Source organism: Aulonocara stuartgranti (genome assembly GCF_965226115.1).
Source record: "Aulonocara stuartgranti genome assembly, chromosome: 22".
Lineage (NCBI taxonomy): Eukaryota > Metazoa > Chordata > Actinopteri > Cichliformes > Cichlidae > Aulonocara > Aulonocara stuartgranti.
In genome coordinates, this window is record NC_138957.1 from 21,140,705 (window position 1) to 21,164,908 (window position 24,204).

General features: G+C 39.9%; 3 protein-coding genes across 9 annotated transcripts; 1 reads left to right on the forward strand and 2 right to left on the reverse strand.

The window, feature by feature from the left end:
* Positions 1-4,886: 4,886 nt before the first annotated feature.
* rpl30 (ribosomal protein L30) lies at positions 4,887-7,897 on the reverse strand. Its single transcript, XM_082520947.1, has 5 exons — positions 7,829-7,897; positions 7,664-7,712; positions 7,061-7,206; positions 5,778-5,908; positions 4,887-4,978 (listed from the first exon to the last, which is right to left on the reverse strand). The coding sequence occupies exons 2-5, from the start codon at positions 7,682-7,684 to the stop codon at positions 4,926-4,928; spliced, it is 351 nt and encodes a 116-aa protein (XP_082377073.1). The 5' UTR covers positions 7,685-7,712; positions 7,829-7,897; the 3' UTR covers positions 4,887-4,925.
* On the forward strand, positions 7,685-16,584 carry LOC309698481 (uncharacterized protein). Of its 3 annotated transcripts, none has more exons than XM_082520939.1 (5): positions 7,685-7,753; positions 9,387-9,483; positions 12,182-12,460; positions 15,840-15,893; positions 15,992-16,584. In XM_082520939.1, the coding sequence occupies exons 2-5, from the start codon at positions 9,393-9,395 to the stop codon at positions 16,003-16,005; spliced, it is 438 nt and encodes a 145-aa protein (XP_082377065.1). In that variant the 5' UTR covers positions 7,685-7,753; positions 9,387-9,392; the 3' UTR covers positions 16,006-16,584. The 3 variants fall into 3 exon arrangements, with proteins under 3 accessions (XP_082377065.1, XP_082377066.1, XP_082377064.1); XM_082520940.1 differs by lacking the exon at positions 7,685-7,753 and adding an exon at positions 9,038-9,259; XM_082520938.1 differs by lacking the exon at positions 7,685-7,753 and having other exon boundaries at positions 9,038-9,483.
* Positions 16,143-23,348, reverse strand: LOC309698482 (2-iminobutanoate/2-iminopropanoate deaminase-like). Of its 5 annotated transcripts, XM_082520944.1 has the most exons (7): positions 23,190-23,348; positions 22,931-23,021; positions 22,226-22,297; positions 21,490-21,531; positions 20,935-20,977; positions 18,249-18,304; positions 16,620-17,330 (listed from the first exon to the last, which is right to left on the reverse strand). In XM_082520944.1, exons 3-7 carry the CDS (start codon positions 22,295-22,297, stop codon positions 17,244-17,246), a joined length of 300 nt encoding a protein of 99 aa, XP_082377070.1. In that variant the 5' UTR covers positions 22,931-23,021; positions 23,190-23,348; the 3' UTR covers positions 16,620-17,243. The 5 variants fall into 5 exon arrangements, with proteins under 5 accessions (XP_082377068.1, XP_082377070.1, XP_082377067.1 ...); XM_082520942.1 differs by lacking the exons at positions 16,620-17,330; positions 21,490-21,531 and adding an exon at positions 16,143-16,215 and having other exon boundaries at positions 22,210-22,297; XM_082520941.1 differs by lacking the exon at positions 21,490-21,531 and having other exon boundaries at positions 22,210-22,297.
* Positions 23,349-24,204: the final 856 nt, after the last annotated feature.

The following is a 24,204-nucleotide window of genomic DNA, read 5'->3' on the forward strand; positions in this document are numbered from 1 at the left end:
CCAGAAAGGGTTTTTTTTTTTTTGTGTGTGGGGGTTTTTTGTTGTTTTTTTAAAAAATATTTTTCTTCAACATCTGGCAGAAGGATTTGTACAGAATGACTATCCTGAAATTCTTCACCAAAATGTTTTTCAGGATTATTTTAACCAGATAAAACAAGTAAAGATAGATTTACTGAATTAGATACAAAAGAGAGACCTAAAATAGCTCTGTATGTGCAACCAGACAATGAGGGAAGTGTAATGGACAAAGATCCCAGTAAATGTCCACTCAGATTTAGAGTAAGTGATGCTTTTTACCACTGAAAAGTAATCAGTATAACATACAGGGCCTGCCAATGTGACGCAAAGAACTTTATTTCAGTTAAAAAGTGACATCCCAGAAAAACAAAAACTCATGTTGATGCCCCCAAAGTTACGCCGATGTCCTTTGATATCGTCCTCATTTCACACAAGGCACCTGCTTCATTAGAATGATATTACCAGAAATTATTTCATTCAGTTTAATTGGGAAATGAGAAAATGGCTTAGAGAAACAATGAGTGGAAGAAAACTGGGCCAAAGCACTCGATGGATGATGGACAGCTTGTATCTCTCTGGGTCATTGGGCAGGTGCAGCAAACTTACTGTTACAGCATCTAAGAGATTAATTTATTATATCATTGGTATCTTTCAGCAGGTTTTCAGGCACTGCACTCAGCCCACATGCTCAAAACATTCAAATTTGCACTAAATAGTACATCAAACACATTTTCCCAATGCACGTCCATTCTAAGTTCATGTATGCATTTATAACCAGTGTTGGGTAAGTTACTTTAAAATAGTAACTTAGTTACATTACTAGTTAATTCTCTCAAAAGTAACTCAGTTACTTCAAGTTACTCGTTACTTTCAAAGTAACTAGTTACTAGGGAAAGTAACTTTGGTTTTACTCAGAATTCTCTTGTTAATGTGTTGCTTCCATAACTTTGCCAGTCTTCTAGCTTGCTTACTTGCCACAAGTGCACTGTGCCACCTACCAATAGAAAGGAAAAGATAATGTGCATATTTCCATGAGAGAAATCCCCCGCCTGGACCGTCATTGACTGTTGCCATGATTCTAGCCTACGTCACAGCGTCATGCGCGCCTTTTACATCCAACACATAAACTGGAGTCGTGGTGCTTTCGATTGTACTCAGAACTCGGAAATTCTGCTTTCTGAATAGGAAGATGTAGGCAACACCAGACTGCAGATGAGCTGCATACAGGGCTGGACTGGGACAGAAAATTGGCCCGGGCATTTTGACTAGAGACCGGCCCACCATTATAGGAAAAATCATAAAGCCTTTGAATGAAAATAAACACTGTTGTGACAGTGATGTTCACTGTTTTGATGGTATATATGCATCAATCTATCAATCGTTTGTTGTAAGATTCAGATAATTATTTTTTAAAAGCTAGACATTTTAAATGAGAATAAGAAAGAAAAGTATTTCTTTGTGCCCCCCTTTCCCTGTTAATGCCCTACATGCCCCCCTGGCAACACTTTGCTAGATCTGCACCTGCACAGTTACCAGCTGTCAGCTACCTAAAAAAGGATCCTGGTGTTATTTGTCTCTCAGAAACAGTTCATAACTTCCCTTCAACTCATTCATGTCACCTAAAAGGTAAACCTGTTTCTCCATCACCTGTTCAGCTCTGATGATTCAGTAAGGACATCTCCTGGTTTCATCTTCATGTTTCCCTCTCACCAGATAACCAAACTATATCATGACCAGCAGCTTTACAGCTGTGGCTCCAGCAAACATCAGCTGATACTAGAAATTAATATTAAATAAATTCTAACAATAGCTGATCAAGCTTAAACGTGCTGCTGTTGTTTACCGCGACATCCGCTGGTTTCCTCTTTCGGCAAAGTGAGCGATAAACAAACAAGAGAGCCGATCAGCTGATCATTGATCAGTTTTCATGATTGAAGCAGAAACGGGAGAGGGAGGGGGAGAGGATGAGAGAAGAAGAGGCAGCTGTGCAGCAAAGACACAGAATAACTCCAGCTTTGTGCCTTTTTCATTGTAGCTGAATTACGGGACAAACTGTTCCTTTTCACCTCAATAAGAAACGCTTAATATTTTCTCTGAATACCAGACGGGACGGTTGGCAACTCTAATAACTTATGAACAAAATAAAGTTCAACATCAGTAACATCATAGCACCACCCAGCTGTATAGAAACTCCGTCATGCTAGCTAGCACGCAGTACGGAAAAAGTCAGAATAACGAAAATAAACTCCACCTAAACTTGGTTTATATCTGACCCAGAGAGACTGCAGGTCATAACTTCTTACCTGAGGTTCAGTTCACACTTGGACCGGCGGCCGCCTCGGGTCTCTTTTCCTTCTGCGTCCCTTTTCCTTCATCCACCTGCTGGCCTCCACCACTTGCTAATGTTACTGAATCTGTGGAAGCTCCGCGATAGCCACTACACGAAGTAACGAGTAACGACCCTATCTAAATCCCAGTAACGAGTAACGCGTTCCTGATTTTGGCATAATAACTAGTTACCGTGCTCGTTACCACAATAATAACGTAGTTACTGTAACGCGTTACTTAATAACGCGTTAGTCCCAACACTGTTTATAACTGATGTCACCAGTTTGATTATAGCTTTAAATTGGTCTCATGGTATACACAGCAGTAAAAACAAATAGTTATTTCAGTAATTTGATTAAACATGTGAAAGATCACAGTCCCATATTTCCCACAGTAAGTAAATGTATTTTAAAGCACCTTTTAAAAGACAAACTGTGACGTGCTTTATATCAGATAAAACCAACAAAATAAAATGAATGAATGAACTAACCTTATGAATAAAATAAAGTTCACTATCAGTAACATCATAGCACCCACCCAGCTGAATAGAAACTCTGTCATGCTAGCTAGTACACAGTATGAGTTATTGTAACTAACTGTAAAAAGTTGGCACAATGAAAATAAACTACACCTAAACTTAGACTGCAGGTTATAACTTCTCACCTGAAGTTCAGTTCACCTGACACTCGGACCGGCGGCTGCCTCGGGTCTCTCCTCCTCCTGCCTCCCCTTTCCCTCATCTACCCGCTGGCATCTGTGGAAGCTCCACCATAGCCACCACCAAACAACGGAGTTATTTTTACACATCTGCCAGCATCTGGCCAATCCACCACCTTTCACTGTTTATACCCCCGCCCCCCAAAAAAAACAAAACCCCAAAACAAGCAAACAACAAAAAAAAGACCATTGGCCATTAAAAATGAAAAATCGCCAGTCCAGCCATGCTGCTTTGTGAACGAGTCCACTAAGATTACAGGTCACAGATTGATCTCCACAACTGTAAAGGTTTTGTCTCCATTAGATGTAGGGATTGATAACAAACCGCGTGCCATTAGAGCCCTCTTGCTCGCTGATGCTCACCATTCAGAGTGCTAGAGGTCAAAACCAGACCTGTGAATTGAATTCTGATTTTAATGGGGAGCCTTGATCAGCAGAGGTGTGATGTCTCAGTCCTCAGTGAAACCCATGGATGTCTCACTTTGAAAGGCATCTTTACTAGTCTGCTGCATTCAAGGCTCGAACCAGAGCCGGTTTTTATTAAGCCCTGGCTGCTGGGGATGTAAGATATGTGTGGGGGTTACCAGCATTTTTAAAATTATTATGATCAATGCTAAACACATATGGTGATGTTAAAGTTTAAAATCACTAAGTTGGTCCATGCACATTTCCATTGTTTTAAGAAAGATTTGGATACTTTGTTAAAATCTCATTTTTAATGTGCCGTTTTCTAAAAATAGGTCTATGGGAGATAAACCCAGTGTGCTCAGAGCCTTAAGATCACATCACATGGTCATCCTCAGATTGTTTTCTCTGCTCCTCAGGCAAACTTTTCTTTATTCTGTCATATGTAAGGCCCCCTGTCTATCTGCCATTGCTCTGAATTGTTCATGTTTCCCTGAGTGGTTCTCTCTCAGATGAAATCCTGAGAGCAGGCTTCTCCTTTTTAATACAACTGATGCAACTGCTACAATTTAGGGCACCAAAAAAAATAAAAAAGGCCCGAGTCAGCCTCAGTCTGACGTGCATCAGCAGTTAAACATGAAAGGATTAATCAGCTTTATCCACCCACGCTACCAAACTGCCCTTCAGCAAGGCATCCGCTACAGCAGAGGATTTTTGTGGCCACGCCGTGACCTCTGTAGAAGTAAAAAGCTACACAGAAACTCCACAGCCTCATTGATTGGTTAACACCAGTTATGCGTTTCAGTGACTGCCGGGAGCCCTGCTACATGTGAACTCACAGCATACAAGACTTGTCCAACACACTGACGTTACACAAGCGCTGAGAAATGATGCTGCTCATCACCTACACTTGTTCATGCCGGTTAAAATCTCCAGATGAGTTACATAAAAGATTACATCGACAATATTAATCTGAGGCTTTTAAAGAGTGACTGACAACCAGGAGGCTAAATTTATTAAGTCTGCATTTAGAGAAGGGGTTTATTTTAAAAATCAAGTCAGCTATGTTTACAAGAGACCTGCACCACTTTGTTTTTGGTTCTAGCATTGAAGATCCAGAGGACATCAACTTTATGTGTAACAAATGTAGCCAACACCTTTTAAAGCTTTTAATGCCTGTGACTGAAGTGTCCTTACTCAAATACAGTCACAGTGCAGCACACAGTCATCCCGAAGCTTTATGTAAGTGACGGGGAAACAAAATAAAATGGCATAATTTTGACTGTGTGATAAATGGTCAGATCCTGGTGGTTTATGAGGTGACAATCCTATGAAGAAAGACCTCTTTAAACAGCTTCCTGTAACTGTCTACACAGGAGAGAAAAGGTTACAGCAATCAGAAATGAAAAGACAGCAGCTTCTTTCTGTTAACACCAACTTTATTTATAACAACAGATCTACTGAGCAGGCTGCTGCTGTTCCGGCATGCTCCTGATGATGTCAGAATCGCCTGAAGAGGAAAAGAGGAGCAGAGTCAGAGTCACTGCCACATATACAAAGACGCACACTTATACCGCCTGAAGAAATGCTGCATGTCTTTAAATGCCCCACACAAATAAAACAATAATGACATTGTGAGGATAAATGTTGCCACTGGAAGATCTCTATATAAACTGACTGTAAAGTGCTGGCAGTTCAACTAAAAGCTCTGACTAGCATTCATCTAGCAAACCACTAGTCCTGAGTGGGACTAGTGACAGCATCTGCCTCTAACAGGCTCAAGAGAGGAGGGGGGGGGGGGGGGGTGTCAATCTACTCCCCAGGGAAGTCCACCATATCAGTGTCAGATCTGTCACTTTTGAGATATTTACTGTCATTTTAAAGCTTGTTTTGAATGTTATGTTGATTCATGGATTATGGTCATTTGTCCCAGTGGCTTTTCAAACTAAGAACAGGGTGCTAAAACAAAGACCTAAAAACAATCATTCCCTCCTGGCTACTCTCCATATTATGTGTTAAATGCTGTCCCTCTAGTACTTGTTAACTAAGATAGTTACATCTGGAACGTTTAATATCTCCTAGGGAACTAAAATATTGTTTTGGCTGAAATTCTTTTAGATTTATGTTTGTGAACTCGCCGCCCACAAATCAATTTAACTTGCAGGCAGTGATGCACACCAGCTGGTGCCTCAAACATCCCACTGGGCTTTTTTAACACTTTCTCCCACAGCGTATATAACATCTAATTCCTGTGGAGGTTAAGAAGTGGTTCAGTGAAGATAGGTTTCACAACAAAAATGAGTACTCACCAGGGTCGATGATAGCCAGTGTGCACACCCTGTAGTATTTGCCGCAGGCTGTGCCCAACTCGATGTTGTTTCCACTGTAATGGTGGACACCAGTCTTGGCCAGCATAGCATAGTATTCAATCTCAGATTTCCTGGACAGGTAATAAAGGTAAATGTGAGCCAAACGCACATGTGGTCAAATACTGCAACAAAGGGTAAAGCTGACACAGGACAATTTAAAATATAAAGAAACAAGTGCAGATAAGTACAGCCATAGATCCTTCTAACACTTGATTATACTGACTGTAGAGAAGTTTCTGCACATTGTTTTTTTGAGTTAACCACTTTATAATCAACATTTAGATGAAATTTGTTAAAATTGTAATGAATATCTCAGCATCTTCTACAAATCAATATTGGAGACAATTAGTGTACAATAAATAGCAGAGATCCCAAACTTTTCTGAATTATGACTGGCATCTGCTAGCTGTATCACATGAGTATGATTACATCAAACATGTAGCTGTCCTTACCTACTGAAAATTAAGTTTACACATGTATACTTTTGTGCCTCTGCACTAAAAGACAGCGCAACAAGTACAACCTTCCAACCTGCACAGAAATTACAAGGATGGGACCAACTATCTGATAGACCACCTGCCTCACGCCTGCATCCAAGCAACGTACGTTAAACCAAACACACACAAACGGAAAACGTATCACCACCTTCACAGGAAGATAACAGATATGAAAATCCAAACAACTGGGGTGTATAATTTCTAAATAACCTCTCCATGTGTGACGATGTTTGTGTAAAATTTTGTTCAGAGTGGCAATGGAGGCAGGGTACATACAGACATATATACATACACTATGATCAATGCAGTAAGATTTAGAGAAAGTGTTGATAATTGGTCATTTACTTTGCAGGTACACAGATTCTTACTATTGAAAATTAGTTGAACTATTTATGTTTTTGCTCATTATTACGCCATCTTTGAACATTTAGCCTGAATAATACTGATGTGAAACAACAAACAATAGAAACATTCACTGGTGAATGTCGTCTTATTCACTAGCACATATGTAGCAGCTCAATAAGGTAATACCAATTTATGTTTGCATCAGTGCCCTCCCATTAATTAACCTCACTTGACTTAAAAATATTTTTTAAAATAATAAAGAAATAAAGAATTCCTTTTATTGTTAAACTTGTCATAGTTCTTTGTAGCACACTGAATCCCTTTCAATTCCTTAGCTAAAATAGTGTATAGAAAAATATATTTAGGAAAGTCTTAATATACCTGAGAGCTGGGCAGTTGTTGGCCAGGATAACCAACTTGGCTTTTCCCTGACGGATCATCTTCTGGGACTGTTTGTAGCCCAGGACGTATTTTCCGCTTTTCATCACCAGCTGGAGACGGGAGTTGATGGACTCCATAGACTTTTTCTGAACACAGACACACACATATATCAAAATCTGAAGTCGGTGACAGTACAGGAGCTACACACCTCTCACACTCCACTACATATCGAATATAATAAATATGATAACTATAATAGGACACATAAAAAGCGCACACATTTAAACATGTTTTAACTTTATATTAAAGGGGGAAGGGTCCACGTTGCTGTCGTCATTTTCTATTAGATTTTATGAATTAGCATTAGCTCTACTGCCGGTACAGTTAAACATGAACTAAACGGGCGGCCACTAATAAACACTGTCATAACAATCAAGTATTTCATAAGATTTAAAGCAGCAAAAAATCAACACTAAGTGACACTGAGTAGAAATATCAAGTTTTAAGCGGAGTACTACAGCGCTAGCTAGCAGGCCCCGGCAGTTACACGTCTCCACGTGAAGCCTGGCCGTGCAGTAGCGCGTGCACTCCGGCCTCGCTCACCGTCTTCTTTGCGGCCACCATGTTTGCGGTTTAGTCCGGACCGGCCAACCTGCGGGCAGAAGGAGGATAGCAGAGGACTGTCGTTAAAGAGTGGGTCACAGCAAAATGTGAAAATGTGGCGAAAATCATATTTATTTTATAAATAAAACTCGGAGCTCGTCTTACTGTGAGTTAACTCCAATATGGCCTCGGAGAGAAAGGAAGTCCCATGGTGCACTGCGCTCGTATCACTTCGGCGAGCATGCGCAGAACAGGACTGGGCAGGCGGCTAAGGGTCGTTTTCAGATACTTCTGCAGTGAGATATATAGTGGACAAACGCGTCTATTTGAAACATTTTACTTAGCCTTTTACTAAAAAATTAATTAATTGAACAATATGTTATAGCTAAACTTAAGCAAATCTGTGGTGTTTTACATTAAAAAAATGTGTATTATGGTAGTCTTTAGTATGCCTAAATATTAAAAGCAATACATAAATGGATTCATGCAACTAAATGTCATTTGCATAATATAATAAATAATAACTCAGAAGATTAACTATTTTTAATCAGTGTTAAAAAGCGATGTGTTGTTTAAAGATTGTACTTTACCACTTCCGAACGGTTGTGCTTTTATTTTGAAATTCGCTGCAGCGATCTAACTGAGTCCTCTTCACCCAGTGTCCTACTTTTAATGTAATTAGGCTGCTTTAAGTCGATTTTTAGTATCAAATCAATCATCGATTATTAGTTTGGTTTGTTATGAATATTTTCTATACTTCTGACAATCAAATGGTGAATGGAATCTTTTTAACTCCGTAATTTGCCTCGAGTTCATTGAGTTCAGTGCCATCTTCATGTTTAAAAACTAAATGCTGACATTGCTCCCCCAACTCTGGAATAGCTTGCCACACCTCACAAGAACTTCAACAATTTAAAAAATTAAATCGGCTCTTAAGACCAACATATTTTCAGTTGCTTTTGGTCAAGTCTGAGGTCCCGCGTGGATTGGTCACACAAATGTTTTCTATTATTTTGACTGTTTTTATATATATATGTTTTTTGTTATTATTTTTTAATTATCCATTTTATTATGTTGTCTGTTTATGCAAATGTAATTATACAATTAGGCTCTTGAGACCTGAATTACAGATGTGTGCGCCTGTTAAGCATTTTGGGTCAAAGACCGTCTGCTATATAATTAAAATGATCATGACTTAAATTCTAATATTACAGTTAAGCAAGCTAATTAATATAAAAAATGACAAACTCAAGGCTAAATTAAATATTTTGTAAGCTATACCAGCATTAGGGCTATTTACTATTGATGTTTGCTCAGTGGCACGTCGGCAGTAGAGCTATTTGTTGGTGTGGCGAGAGCGTCGCGCTTCACTTTCCCCGCCCCAAGAGGTGGCCTTTGCGCTCTGACTGAATAATGTATTTTCGTCCCTGAGCCAGCCTCAGGGAAACAGCCTAAGTTACAGTACACAACAAAAGCCAACATTTCACCTGCGTGCCCAACTGGAGACCTGCAACCACAACACAACAACCTGAAGTCGTTTACTGCAGGAAATGTGCGTAATTACGCACGGAACTGAAGGAATTTAGCGACCAGACGGTGCGTTTAGGCTGTCCTCCGAGGGTTTCTCATTTTACAGAAGCGATATATATGCACGACGTCATCAGTGCAGGCACAGTCAGTCCTCACCTCTTAACTTTGAGCTCACAGTCCTCTGTGTGCACAGGGCAGGATGGGATGCTCCACCAGTACCCAAACTTCAGCGGTAGATACGACTCGACCAAGCGCTAAGCTCGAGGAGAGCAACGGAGCCAGCACTACAGGTGAGACAAAGAAAGAAAAAAACAAAAAGAACAAAAAACATTTATACTTGTAAAGTATATGATATTAAATAAAGGTAGTGAGATTTCTGAAAACATAAACATCTGTCCAGTCGGGAGATATGTGCCATTCACTGCAAGTATCTTGCAAGTGGACAAATTTGATATTGTTTTATTTTGTCACAGTAAATATGTGAGAGTTTGACTGGAAACAAAGCTCTCATCCAAAAAAAACGACATCATATAGTTAAAAAATAACTTTGCATCTGTTTCTAAACTTACTTTCTATTGAATTCAGATTTGTTATTCAAAAAGGGTTTGATTAACAAATTTATATGGTTATTTTCATTCAGTCAACACAGTAAATAACTTTCTAACATGCTGGTAGGAATGTTGCATCATCCCTTTAATTATACTGAAGTGAGCACTGTTCTGATAAGGACTTGGTCTAAATGCAAATGTACAGCATCTGATGTCTTTATTTTTAATGAGGCAGAGCTCCACTGTGACAGGATGGGAAAGTTTATTGTCATTATTTAACGGTGGTTCCTGGCTCTGTCCTCTCTTCGAGAGAGACGGGGGCACGAAAGCAGATTTAGTGACAGTCTACAGTTTCATTAGGAAATGGAGAAGCCACTCTGGACGCTCCTTTGTTGTAGTAGGTCAGCGATGGCCCCGGCTGTGGTGCGTTTCAAGATTAAAAAAAATATGTTAAATTTTTTTTAAGTGTCATTTTTTACAAAACTTTTGATGCATTTGAATGGTGGAAATGTGAGTGTGCAGTTCTGCAGGCTTAAGCATTGTTTGACATAAGTGAAAGAAAAACTGGTAAAAGATTCACTAAGTGAGACCACCTCTGAGCAAGTGTCTCTTTGCACTCATTACAGGCTGCTTACTGCCCTGAAAGCATGGAGACACATACACAGAAGTCAGTACTTTCATGGACTTAGCTGATAAACCACTGACCCTGTTAAAGTGACAAGGAGAAATTTGCTTAATAAGTATGTGAGTAAATTTCCCAGCAGCATGGAATTAAACAGCTCATTCCTGTTTGTGACTCCCGCCTGTGCTCTGGAAATAGTGTCTTAGAGGTCACATGGAAATCCATCAGGATGTTTTCTTAAGTTTGCATGTGCCTGACTCGTTTCACTGAAAGTCACTTGTCACTCCCAACAGAGGAGGAGGAGGAAAAGTTTGTTGATTTAAAGACAAGTTATTTCAGTGCAGACAGACATGGCAAAAAATGAACAGAGGATCTAGTCTAGAATTAGGCTTGATCAGTTTATCCATCTACATCCAGGATATATTTGTATTGTTACTTGTTACAGTTATTTGATATCTCTCTTGCTGCATTGAGCATGTGTATGACAAAAGAATTTCCCTCGGGATAAATAAAGTTCTTTTTATCTTATCTTATCTTATCTTATCTTTTACATGCAGTCTATGTGGGCTTTATTGGTCCCCTTAAATCAGCAGCCTTCATTCAACTTTTCCAATTATGACCCAAAATCACAAAGACAGCATGTAGAATAATGTTTTCTGAAGTTTTATGTTGTCGTCACTGCTCCTTCGTGACACCTGTTTCAAGAAGTAATTTGTTTCTTCGCCAAGCTTCGAGGAGCTTTAAGAATATTAAAAGTTGAGAGTTAAGACTTTTGTGATCCATGCAAATACCTGCAATGCAAATTCTTCCGAAAAAAGTCAACAGGGAAGTGATGCACCCTGTCACGCAGCAACCTGTTTATAGAACTGTGCTGTTTGAGTATTTAAGTGTTTATTAACCTCAGTAATAGAAACATTAACTTCCTGTCAGGCTCCTTTTATGTGTGAGCATTGGTTCTTCGTGCTGTGTTTTGTTTTTTTTGCTTTTTATACTTTAGCCCTGTGTTTTAGAAGCAGTGCATGGATTCTCAGCTCTTCCTGCTTCCATGGTTTGCATTCAAACATTCACAGTCAAAAATAAATAGAATTAGTTATCCACTGTTGGATGATGTTAATAGAATATTTGTGGCCTAACATGGGCCGGTCACAGATGAACTCTTCCCTCTGGTTTTGGATAAGTGACCTGTGATGCCATCTTGGAGGGAAAACAAGCAAAAAATAAACTGAGGCAAAGGAAACACAATATTGATCCTACCAGAGTATCACTCAGGAATGCTTGTTCTTAGCAGATATGCTTCGTTTTTTAGATCTCTATATTCCACCGTGTCCTCAAATGACTTCTTTTGAATTGGTAAATTAAACTTAACTCAAGGTCCACTGATTTCAACGATCTGTGAGGTGAAACAGAAAGCTTTATAGAAAAATACTATGAGTGTTTAAAATCAATTTCAGCTAAAGGAGCACTGAAAATTATCCGCAGAACCTGATCACCATTGGTAACCAAAAGTGAAAATGACCCTGGTGTCAAACTGTGCTATACGAGGCTGTGGCTCACAGTCACTGCTCGGGACTTTCACTCTTATTGTACATATATGATATAAACAGAGTTTTTTGTCAACATTGTATCATATTTTCACTAATATTGATAATATAAATACCTTATAATATGTCTGGCTTTAAGTGAAAGCCATTATTACTGTGTTTAAACTATATATCTACTGTAATCTATATTGCAGCTGTAATCTATAAAACTAGCTGTTCATATTATCCAAATAAACGGCCTGAATGAATGTTTGCTCATGCTTTTTTCTGCTAACAGGAGCGGCCAATGAAAATGGGAATGTAGCTGAGGACAGTGAAACTATTCCAGACCAGACACCTGCTGAGGGAAGCGATGCCAAGCCTGGAGATGAGCCTGCTGAAGAGCCTGCCGTGACAGCCGCGTCTGCAGACACCACAGCTGCAACTCCACCAGCAGCAGAAGAGTCTCAGGATGCAGCCAGCAGCCCGCCCGCTGAGACTTCAGCAGCAGCAGGAGACAGCACCGCTGAGACAGCAGCAAGCTCCTCAGAGGCTGAAGCTCCTGCCCCAGAGCCAGGTAGGCGGGAGTCACAAACAGGAATGAGGTTAAATACTCACAAAAGGCCTTTTACTACATATATTCTTAGAATCTGTAATGTTTTAATGTTTTATTTTGAATTCTTCTGCACATGACAACACCACTGTATCTTCAGTCTGAGCTTATAAACATGCACATTATAAATGCTCGTTGTAATTCATGCAAAGGTGAACATTTATGGGAATCGCTGCTCACATCCTCGTGAAACGTATCGGGCAGACAAGGACAAGAACCTGTGTGTGCGTGCATAAGTTGGGTTACTTAAAATGACACTTCAGAACATTTGGAGTGGAAGATTTTCTCTCTTGACACCTCTTGAACAAGTTACCACAGTAGTCGCATAATTAATGTGTCCAAACAAGTGATGGATAAAATGTACAACAGTAACCTGAGCGGTGCTATTCCACCTCAACATGGGATGCCGCAGTACAAAGGTACGTAATGTCTCTTCCGTTTTTAGTTCCTCCACAACTGTAGTAACTACGCAGTATCCAACAACACACTGGCATGACTTTGGCCTCTAATGAACACACCGGGGTGGCCACAAGAATGCGTTTCCAGGTCACACCTATGATCAGTACCTATTAAAGGATCTGTCTGCATATTGCACAAGCTTAACTGATCAGGTTAAATTTTCGTATGAATTCTTTTAATTACACGCTTTTGTGTAGTCGTGGATTAGACTACTTGTTGAAGTTTCACTGACTGAAACACACACAAAGCGTGATGTTGTTGAGGGTTTACCTTGTAAAATGTAACATTTATTAAAACCTGGCAGCTGTCACTAAAGGGATTTGACATTTTGATAGAGGATAAAAAATAGCTGATAGCTTTTGTTTGGCCAAAAGCATTGAGGATATTTGTGTGATTTAAACTTGGAAATAAAGCATTTGTTGTGTTTGCTTTGCCTCCCAGCCCTCTGCTGTGAGTAGGACTCTAAATTAGAAATTTCTGCTGTAACTTCCAAGACAGCACCTCAGCAGGCTCTTCAGACCTGCATTGTGATAATAGCTCTGCATGCCTGTCCGCCAGCGATCATCTATACATGGAAGCGCTCTGTAGGAAGCTGCATGACAAGAGCAGCATTGCACTCACTGCTATCACAAAGTTACTTAGTGATGCAAATGACGAGCAGGTAGCAAATGATGATGAGGTCAACTTCATTTTCCTCTTTGTCTGATGCAAAGTGTTCATTGCAGTAAAGCGGGCCGAGCAGGGTGGCAGGTTAAACATCAAACACCAAACTTTTTAGAGGTTTTAGCTTCTATGAGACTCGATGCTGCTGTAGTGGGCGAAATTAAGTGAATGTTGCTTATTTATAAAAATGTATTCTTGTGTCTTCAGTCTAAGATCTGTGATGATTCTTGGAGTAATTTTTAGCCACAAAATAGAAGCATGAATGCCCATGTCTCAGAGCAATGCTGAAAAACTGTTTTATGCATGTGCTACTTTCAGACATGACTATTGGATTTCCTTTTCCTTATCAGGTTTTCCTAAAATTTCCCTGAAAAGCCTCCAGTTGATCCAAAACACTGCAGTGAGAGCGCTAACAGGGACTAGAAAGAGAGAGCATGTTTTTCCCATATTGGCTTTTTTTCACTGGCTCCCTTTTTAATCCAGACTTGAATTTAAAACCTGTCTCCTCACATGCAAAATCATGAATAATCAGGCCCCATCAAATGTTAAAGACCTCACTTTGTTCTCCGCCTGCTGGCTTACTTGTGTTTAATAGAGTTTCCTAGAGCTGTCAGGGTTTAGGAGACAGATAGTCGCTCTACTTTTAAAATTAATTTTAAAAATTTCCCTTGTGATAAAGTTTATTCTTAGACTTACATTCATAGTCCTAGACTATAGTGATATTTTTACAATTCAGATTGTCTAAACACTCTGACGGTAACTGGAAAGAGAGACAATATTAGCGTCTCCAGATCCAAAGCACTGATTGCTTAGTCCCCATCATGACTATAGACCTCATACAGCCATATTATCCCAACAGAGCACTTTGCTCTCAGACTGTAGGCTTCCTAGAGTTTCCAAAAGTGGAATAAAAATTGTACAAAAAATATTCATGAAGTAATGCTACCATAAAATCTTCATGGATGTGTCTCACAGATTAACTGTTCATCATTTAATCATTATAGTTAGAAAATCATGATCTTCACCCCCTGCGCCATCCAACTTCACTCACTTTGAGTTCAAATATGGCCACAGCCCTGTGTAGAGATGCTGGATGGAGCATGTGTTTGTGTTGCCAACACTTTGTTGTCACTGTGGTATCATTAAGATGCAATCTGAGTCCACATAGAAACTAGAGCGTTCCAACACATATAGGGCTTCCACCAGCGACGAGCGATGTCGGGACGGCTGAGCCTCCACGCCTCCATTTCACAGCCAGTGGAGAGAGAGGATCGAGTGTCACATAAGCAGAGCTGACAGAGCGGCTCGTCCACTTCTGACGCTGCTACAGGTTGTTTTTAAGGAACGACTTGCTGGAAATCTGCTATTCCTAGTTCTGCAATATAAGTTTTAACACCTTCAGATTAAAGGTGTTTGCATGGAGATTAATTTCCTTTTCTGTTTGGGAGGGAGGCTTTAGTTCAAGTTCATGCAAAATCTGCACTTCAGACTACAACAATACTTTGGGAGTGTGCTGTAACACAGTCAGATGTTTTGTTTGTTTGCATGCAAACATGCTAACACTTCAACTCGGTTCTGGTTATTGTGTTCATTATGCTGCAAGCTGGAAATCTGACAGGATTAGAGTGCTAAAACATTTGAAAGGGGGTGATTTATGTTCACAGTTTTTCTAGCTCTATGTTTATATTTTTAACTCTAAACTACAATAGCTTAGCTTAGCACGTCTTAGTCTGTCGCAAGGTCAGTTACTACCAGTTTTCCTTTCTTCTTTCCACTGTCCAGTCAAAATATGGGCTTTAAATAAATATATTTTAAAAATGTAATCATAAGGCAACCGAGAATGCTGGCAGCAAGTATCCTAACAGTCCATCGAGCTGTTTCACATTTCTGACTTGGTGAAAGAGACAAAATACCTCAAACCTGGAAAAATACACTCATCTTTGTTCTTCTGCTTGAGCCCACCACACCTGGACAGGTGGCCAGTCTGTCATAGGGCTAATAAACCTCACATAACATAACCTGATACCTTAAACAAACTGATCTAAAATGTGTGTGTGTGGTGCAGTAACACTGGGGACAAGTGTTTTCAGGAGAGTTTGTACCAGCTGTGTGGACAGAGGAGGACAGTAGTGTTTGGTCAGCACCTAAAGGCCAAAATAAGAAGAACACAGCTTAAATATGACGGCTTGTTCGTGTCTTAATTTGCTGTCTTTCTAAACAGAAAAAGGGGATGCCGGAGCGACTGACTCAGAGCCCAAAACAGACGAGACACCTGGTGAGCATCCCGGCAGCTTCCTCTTTATGTCACATGATCCACAAATTGGTATTTGAACTCTTCCAATATGCGTCCTCCTCTCTGCGTTTCTTTTCCAGCTCCCAGTGAGTGACGTGCGACATGACCGACTGCACAGAGGAGTTTATCTGCACGCATGAGTGAAAGTATGTCCGTGTGTGTGTGTGTGTGTGTGTGTATGAGAAAGAAAGACATTGTCTTGTTGCCAAGATCCAGACCCCGTGGAAACCACTTTGAGTCCGGGTGCTCAGTCACCACTGTGCCTTCTTCCTCCTCCTGGATGTCTGCAGTCTCTCCTCTTTGACTGTGAATAGAGTTCAACAGCACTTAGGTTTCTTTATCTGTAACAGGTAGTAAACAGCTGAGAGAAGCTTAGATTACTATTTATTATCTGTAATGAAATAGCACCATAAACTGTATGTCCTTAACTTATTCTTGAAACCTAAGAGTTTGTTTCTGTGAAAACGAAAGCCAAAGTATATTAGATATTAGAAGATATTATATTTCTTTTTTGGGGGGTGAGGGGTAGCTAGCTTTGATTTTATTATCATATTTAAAGTAGGCGTAAATCTAAGAGGGTTTTTTTCCTGATGTGTCATGATTTTTAGTATTCCCAAAAATCTGTAATTAGCAATAAGCTGTTGAAAAATTAAAAAGATCTTAAAATAAAACCGAGTACACATATACTCTGTGTTTTAATTCGATGCAGGATGAAAGCAAACATGTCACACTGTGATACAGCATTTTTTTTTTTTTTTTTAATGAGTGAAATTATCAAACCAGAAGCCAAGAGGAGGTTCAGATGATGTTGGGGCTTTTCCATCTGAGTGTCCAGTCCCACTGGATCCCTACTCTTTGTTTAATGAGCAGCCTCTGAGGTGTTAACAACTGAATGTGTGGACATCTATGAATGTCCACACAGTCTCCAACATTTCTGTGGACTTTGTTTACTTATAATTTTGGGTGTAATGAAAAAAACGCGTCAAATTTTTCCAGCAAAATTCCCTCCGCAACGGCGAATTCGTTGTACTGTGTTGTAGTTCACACATACTAACCCATCCCTTCTCTGTTATGGTCAGTTCAGCTTCCCATTTCTTTTTAAGGTAAAAGGTTGTATCCTGTCTATCTTCTTCTAATGATCTGTAGAAGATGGAAATTGCTTTGAATTGTTCATAGCAATTGTTTACTAGTTACAACTCAATGTTGCTCTGTTGTAAATTTAAATATTGAAAGACTGAAAAAGACTTTGGTGAAATTCAGCGTGGCTCTTCAGGTGTTATCTGGAAAAACAATCAGGCTTCCACACTGAATCTATAATGACACTTGGTGGCGCTACAGCTTGTTAATGATGCGGCCGGCTAGTCTGGAGTCAGAGAGAGGACCGAGAACAACAATTGCCTCAATTTCCACCAGCCCACCCTGAGGAGAAAAGGAGGAGACGCAGATTGAGGCAAAATATGAAATGATAATATTGTCCAAAGATGAACACACACAGTCATTCAAAATCCCCCGCAAAAGGTTTTTGTACAAATCTCTGTAGTCCTATGAAAAACCAAGTGATCCCCATGACTCTGTAATTGTAGATCCACCTTTAGCAGCAATAACTTGAATTTGGCCTTGTTCTTTTTTCCAGCATTGCTTCAGTTCATTGAAGTTTGCAGGTATTTGTTTATATACAGCTCTCTTAAAGTCAGACTGATAGGCAGCATTATTTGCTTCTATAAGATCATTACAAATGTCCCTGCTTGGCATTTTGATAACACACAGCTGAATGATCCAAACCAGCAAACCGCCAAAACTTCTGCTTTTACAAAGGTGTTCACACTTGCTGATCATCAGATAATCCAGTGCATTTGATGATCAGCACCTGTCTGCTATTTACCCTCTGCATTCTCTGAATTCAACTTCTCTGAAACTGTGAGGATGTGCTTTTTCCCCGCACAGCTGTTTCCCTGGCGTTTAATGTAAATTTAACCCAAACTGAACAAACAGTGGAAAAACAGGACTGAACATGAGGAAAATACGAGTTTAGCTTATACAATTTGACCGAATCCAAAAACGGCATTTGCAGTACATTTACTCATTTGTCCAAATAGCAGCAGAGTCTCCGCTGTGTGACAGTGTAAGCAAATTAAGTCCGGAAAACATGATTAATAGTTTAATTTGTGGTTTAAAATAAAATGCAAATCCCTCCTTTTTCAACCTTTCCGTTTCTGATCAGCATAAAAATGAAATTCATGACATCATCCATATGTGCACAGTAGCAGTGACTTTAAAGTGGGTGTGACATAATGTAATACAGTGCTAAAGGTGTGTAAAGCTGTGGTTAACACTCACTCTGGGGAGAGCAGCGACTTGGTAGGCAGCTCTGGCAGGAAAGTTACTGCTGAAAACTGGGGAGGGAAAACATTTTCATTAGATTTGCATGCATTTGCAGAACCACGGTGAAGTTATTCACTTCCATCAGTGAACCCAACTATGAATCTCAATTTGAATGGTTCATTTCAGCTTCTAATAATATGAAAGGCTTTATTTATGAGTGGTTAGATTATTTACCCATGTATTATAGATAAGCAATAAAACAACAAGCACAGGTGCTTTGCAGCTGCTGGGAAGAAAGTTCCTTTGGCTGGTGTATAGCAGCAGCTGAGGATGGCTAACACACACACACACACACACACACAACCTGGAAAGGCACTTTTTTTTCTTAACTTAAGATTTATTACTCATTATTAAAGCTTAAATGCAATTTACAATAAGCAAAACCAGCATCTACAGCTTAAGACATTTTAAAACAAGGTAATAATGCGCTGCCAGTATTGCAGCTGCATTTAGTGGGGGGTCAGCCATTATTCATTTATACACCAGCTTTCACTTATAGAAGGAGTTATAGTTGTGTGAAGGTTCACTCTGTACACGTGCTCTTAACCGGATGTCCTTTAAACCAGTGTTTATAAAGCCTGACTTTAGAGGATCAAAGTTTTAGTGAAACGTCTCCTCACCAGGGTCAGGGAAAGTAACCTGCCTGTGGTTTAGGTGGCAGTGCGAGAGAGAAAGGTGGGAGTTAACATCCATTGCAGCAATGCCTGCTGGGAGAGGTTCGGTTACACTTGTGTGCCTGCACAGTGGTGTCTATTTACAGCTCTCTGGGTGCCGGAGCTTCCATTACACCTGACTGTTATGATCGGCGAGGAGGATGTCATCAGGAAGAATTACACACTTTTAAAATTTTATTTAAAATATGCACTCACTGGCCACTTTATTAGGCACATCTTTTCAACCGCTTGTTAATGCAAATATCAAAATCAGCCCATCAGCAACTGAACTTAGGGATGTAGACACGATCGAGACGACCTGCTGAAGTTCACACTGAGCTTTCACAAACTGCTTTTCCACCAAGGTATGCTGAAGAGGATCTCTGAACCTGGGCTACAGCAGCAGAAGACCACACTCTGGGTGTCAGTCAGTCAAAAACAGGAAACTAAAGCTAGGACTTGCACCAGCTCACGAACATCCTGCCTTATATGATTAAGGCTTCTGCTGCTAGTGTTGGTGTAATGGTTTGGGGGGAAATGTCTGTGAAGGTTCTCAGTCATCCGGGTCATCGTAGTCAAAGGAGCTTGCAAAGAAAAGCGTCTGGACTTCTTTAAGTTGCTTGAAGACGTTTCACCTCTCATCCAAGAAGCTTCTTCAGTTCGGTTTGGGGGGAATTTTCTTGGCTTGCTTTGGGCCTTTTTAGTGCAAAGTGGCCACAGGATATTGTTTTTTTCCTCCATTAGATCACTGATAGGCTCCAGATAATTTTATTATATGTATTAGGGACAGTAACAGCATATTAGTATTCCTGTAACACACGCCGGGCTTCATAAATAGGAATGTGTAAACATGTCCACAAATAAAAACAATTTGAGGTGAGTTTCAGTTTATTCCTCTGATCATTTAAAAGTCCTCTGAAAGAATCATTCATCATCTGTTTTACTTCCTCATTCCACAAACTCTGGGAGACATTAACTGACTTCCTCAAAGGTCCTTAAGCAGGCCACACACACACAGAGGAGGGAATTCACTTCCTCACTTTTAAGAGCAGCCTCCTTAATCATAGCCTCATTACCATAGTAACGCACCAGGACGCAGAACAACCCACCGATCTATCTAAAACACTCAGCACTCTGTAATTCAGCAGAAAGTCTCACACTGACCTGAAAATGGACCACAATGAGCTCTTATATAATTTAAATAGAATAACTGGCCACTGATTTGAGGAAAGCTCTGACCATCTTGGCTCAAAGCTGCCCCCTTGTGGCTACTTTCATGAAGAAGTGCATGCAGCGCAGTTTTTTAAGGCTTCATTAAGACTCCAAATTAATAAAGAGGCTTTTTTAACTACCACGTGACAGCATGAAATAAAGGGAAATCCTGCCATGTGTGTGAGACCTGTATGCAAGGCCAGCTGTCATAAGAAAGCAGACCACAAATCTACTACACATGTTCATTCATAAATTCCTATAACATCTCTATTTTTCTGGCTTGGATCCTCAACCCGTTGATAGGCAGCTCTGAACACCACATCCAGAACACCTTGGATTTTGTTGAGAAGGTGAGAGATGTCATTATGGAGGCAGATGAAACAATGGTCTTGTACAATGTTACATCTCTCTTCACTTGCATCCCAGTCATGGAGGCGTTGGAGGTAGTTCGTAAGAGATTACAGGATGATTCCAACCTCAACAACAGGAACACTCTCAGCATCGACCAAGTGTGTTTGCTTTTGGAACAATGGGTCAGTTCCACAGGCAGAAACATGGGTGTGCCATGGGTTCCCCAGTTTCACTCATTGTGGCCAATTTGTACATGGAAAAGGTGGAAAAGAGGGCTTTGTTTTCCTACCATGGAAACACCACCAAGTCATTGGTTCAGGTATGTGGATGACACCTGGGTGAAAATCAAATCTCAGGACGTACATCAATTCACGCCATCACATTAACTCGGGAGTCACACAGAAAATGTATGCTTGACGACTCACCGCCAGTCCCTGTAGAACTCCCGGTCTCCAAACTGCAGCAGCTCTGCCACAAAGTTCAGAGAGGAATGTCAAAACCAACAGAAGAATATATTAGATGGATAGAAACCTGGGAGGAGGCAGCCAGGGGGAGGATTAGAAAAGGAGAGAGGAAAAGGTGTCTAGGTTGGTAAGGTTGAACTACTGTTGCTTAACAAATGTAACTCTTGAGACAGTATAAATCTCACTTCAAAAATGTTAAAACAATACAAAAAACAACAGGCAACAACACCAGAATCAAGGGATTAAGTCAAGTATTTAATTTAGAACAAGTCTGACGTATAAATGAAAAAGTCTCTGATGTGCAGTCTTGATACTCACAGCTTTCAGCAGCTGCTCCACCATCCTAGAAAGATCAATTTCCTTTAAGAAGTAACAAATAAAAGGATACCTTTTCTTTATAAGCCAAATCTAAATATGTTTGAAGGCCGCTCCAGTTTCAGGCAAATATTTCTTGACTCTTGCTTTATTCCTGGAGCCACTGTGAGTGATGCAGTTAGTGTCTCTGTGTTTACACACCTGGAACAGTTTCATTGAGTTCTGAACACTTGGGATCCTCCACTGGAAGACACAGACTTAGGTCAATTTTTTTTGCTGAGTATATTTTTCACAATATACTCAAAGAAGTAAAATGTTCTAACTCGGCATATCACAATTTCAGATTTTCACTAAAGAATCTTAGAGAATGACAGATACACAATATTCAACTACAAAAAACAAACTATAAGTCAAATCTAAATATATTTATTGCAGGCAGCATTTTGAGGCTCAAAGGTTTCAGCATGTGGTAATGAAGCAGAATGGCAACGGCTATACGGGGCATATAGGAGACATTGGTGTTAACTGCTGACCCGTTGGACTGTGCCACAATTGCACCTCAAAAAACACAGGCAGAGGAATAAGGACAACAATTTAAATTTCAAGTATCATTTAATTTTAATTTGTTCATTATGGTGTATTAAAATGAATCCACAGTGATATAACTACAGATCCAACTTTGATCCATGATCAATTGAAATAGCTCCAGCTTACAAACACAAGGAGTTGTACATGTTAGTATGCCACCACTAGATGGCAGTACAGTGAGTATTGAGGCAGAAGGAAAGACTAACAAGGACTGTCCAGACCTGTAAGATTTAGCTGAATGAGGGTCTTACTTTCTAAATCTTATGCAGTTTTGGAAGCCACGCTGGTGTACATTTTCATTTCTGCGTGGACATGTACTGAGGTTTAACTCACCAGCATGACAACACACCAGTTGAGGATCCCTATGTAGTTGCTGTAGCCGCTGGCTGAGCTCAAGAGAGACTCCTGTAGATCTTGACATCTGCAGAGAAGCACACAGTCGGAACGTTCACCGATGAATTTTAGAATATAATCAAACGATATCCACTCTTTCCTGTCTCACTCTTTTACAGTATCCTATCTCTGGTTTTGCCTTCTTTCTGTTTCTGGTGTTTATTTTCCTTCTCCTGAGCCTGCAGCCGATCTCTTTCACCTGTTCATTCTTTTTATACATTCAAACACTAATACAGACACAGTCGGGGCTTTAAGTCCATGGTTTAAAACAGATGTGAAAGAAAAATCATGATTATTGCATAAATGTCTTTTTGCCTTTACAGAACATTAACAGAAAAGTTTGTATTTCTTTCTAACTTAAAGTCTTAGAAGACAGGAGCAGCCAGACAATTTTCACACGTTTGTATCTTGTTTAAACACCCTCAAAGTTCAAACCTTCCTAGAAAAATAGGTGCAGTATTATAGAATGAAAACAAAGATCAAACCCTGTTTTCAGGTCCAGAACATGGGAATAGAACAGCTGCGAGATAATTCAACATCAATGGTAGCTTACGGAAGTAGAGGAAGCAAGAAGAATGAATTGAGTAAAGTTTGATTTGTCTGACTGTTTTCTTTCACTTAGTGTGCCTTATAATGGTCCGAAAAATACGGTAACTTCTACCTTCTTTTAGTATGTCCAGAAGTCCAACTTTTTGTGCTATGGTTACCATCTTCCTCTGCCTTTTGGGTTGTTGTGTTTGCTGGGGAGAAAACTTACAAACATACAGTACAGCACTTCAGAGTCACACTGGTAACAATCAAAGATTTATGTAAATTTGACAAGCTGAACGTATTCTGTACTGTATCACAAAATCATGAGGATGTGTGCTAGTCTTCCAGCACCACACAGTATTGAGGAGCAAATATCAGTCAGTGTATACCCATGATAGAGCGCAGTCCTGTCTCGGCCACATTAAACCAGTCAAAATACCAAACGAGGCCAACAGTGGCTCAATAAAGCCATTCTCCACAAGGACTTTCCATGAAGTTCGTCTTGGATCGCCAAGCGAAGAATAATCAAACCAGCCAAGAGCAGATGAAGTGGATGAAGGTGAAGCAGGGCAGCACGGAGGCGAAAAGAGATGAGAACAAGGTTCTCAAAAAGTAGATGACTGATGAGGTTATGTTCTGGTTTTCTTTGTCAGGCAGGAAGGAGCCCAGCGGGCAATGGTAGGTCATCACAGTGAAGGCGATAGCCAAGGCCGAGCCGACGGCTTTTAGAACTGAGGGAGAACGAGAGGCAGAGTTAGAACAAGAAAAGAGAAATGTTGTGAAGTGTGACACTCCACATAAAGCCAAACCAGCAGACTTTTAATGTATCATAACTTTGGCATATTTACAGAAATTTTAGGTTCATGTTGTGAATATATTGACCATTGAAGTACAAAAAACATGAAGAGAAAATGATCTAAATAACCTAGCCTAATGGTTGTGTGATGTATCAGTGAATAAAAATATCAACTGTAAACATAATTAACTGGCACATAGGTGTGGAAACTGACTGAAATTGTCTGTGGAGATTAACAGTAATTTTAAAAAAGAGCTAAATTTGTGCGGGGCTAAGATATTTAGATCATTTTCTCCTTCTTTGTGTTGGTAAAATGATCAGGGGAGCTACTGGAATTTTGCTTGACCACGTTTTTAAGAGAAGCCATAGTTACCTGTTCTTTCATAATATAGTCTGTTTCAGTTTAAGCGTTGTTTTCAATAAATTGTATGCTCAAAAAAAGCTTTATCTCAATCCCATTGCTTCTTGTTGCATGTTGAAGCTCTACTTGGAATCTTGTTAAGATAAAACCATGTTAAATATATATTGGTTTGCCAAGTGATCTTAAACGTTTGATAGGGGCTGTACACTGGCATTCAATTCTCTGTATAGAGAACACCGGTTAGCTA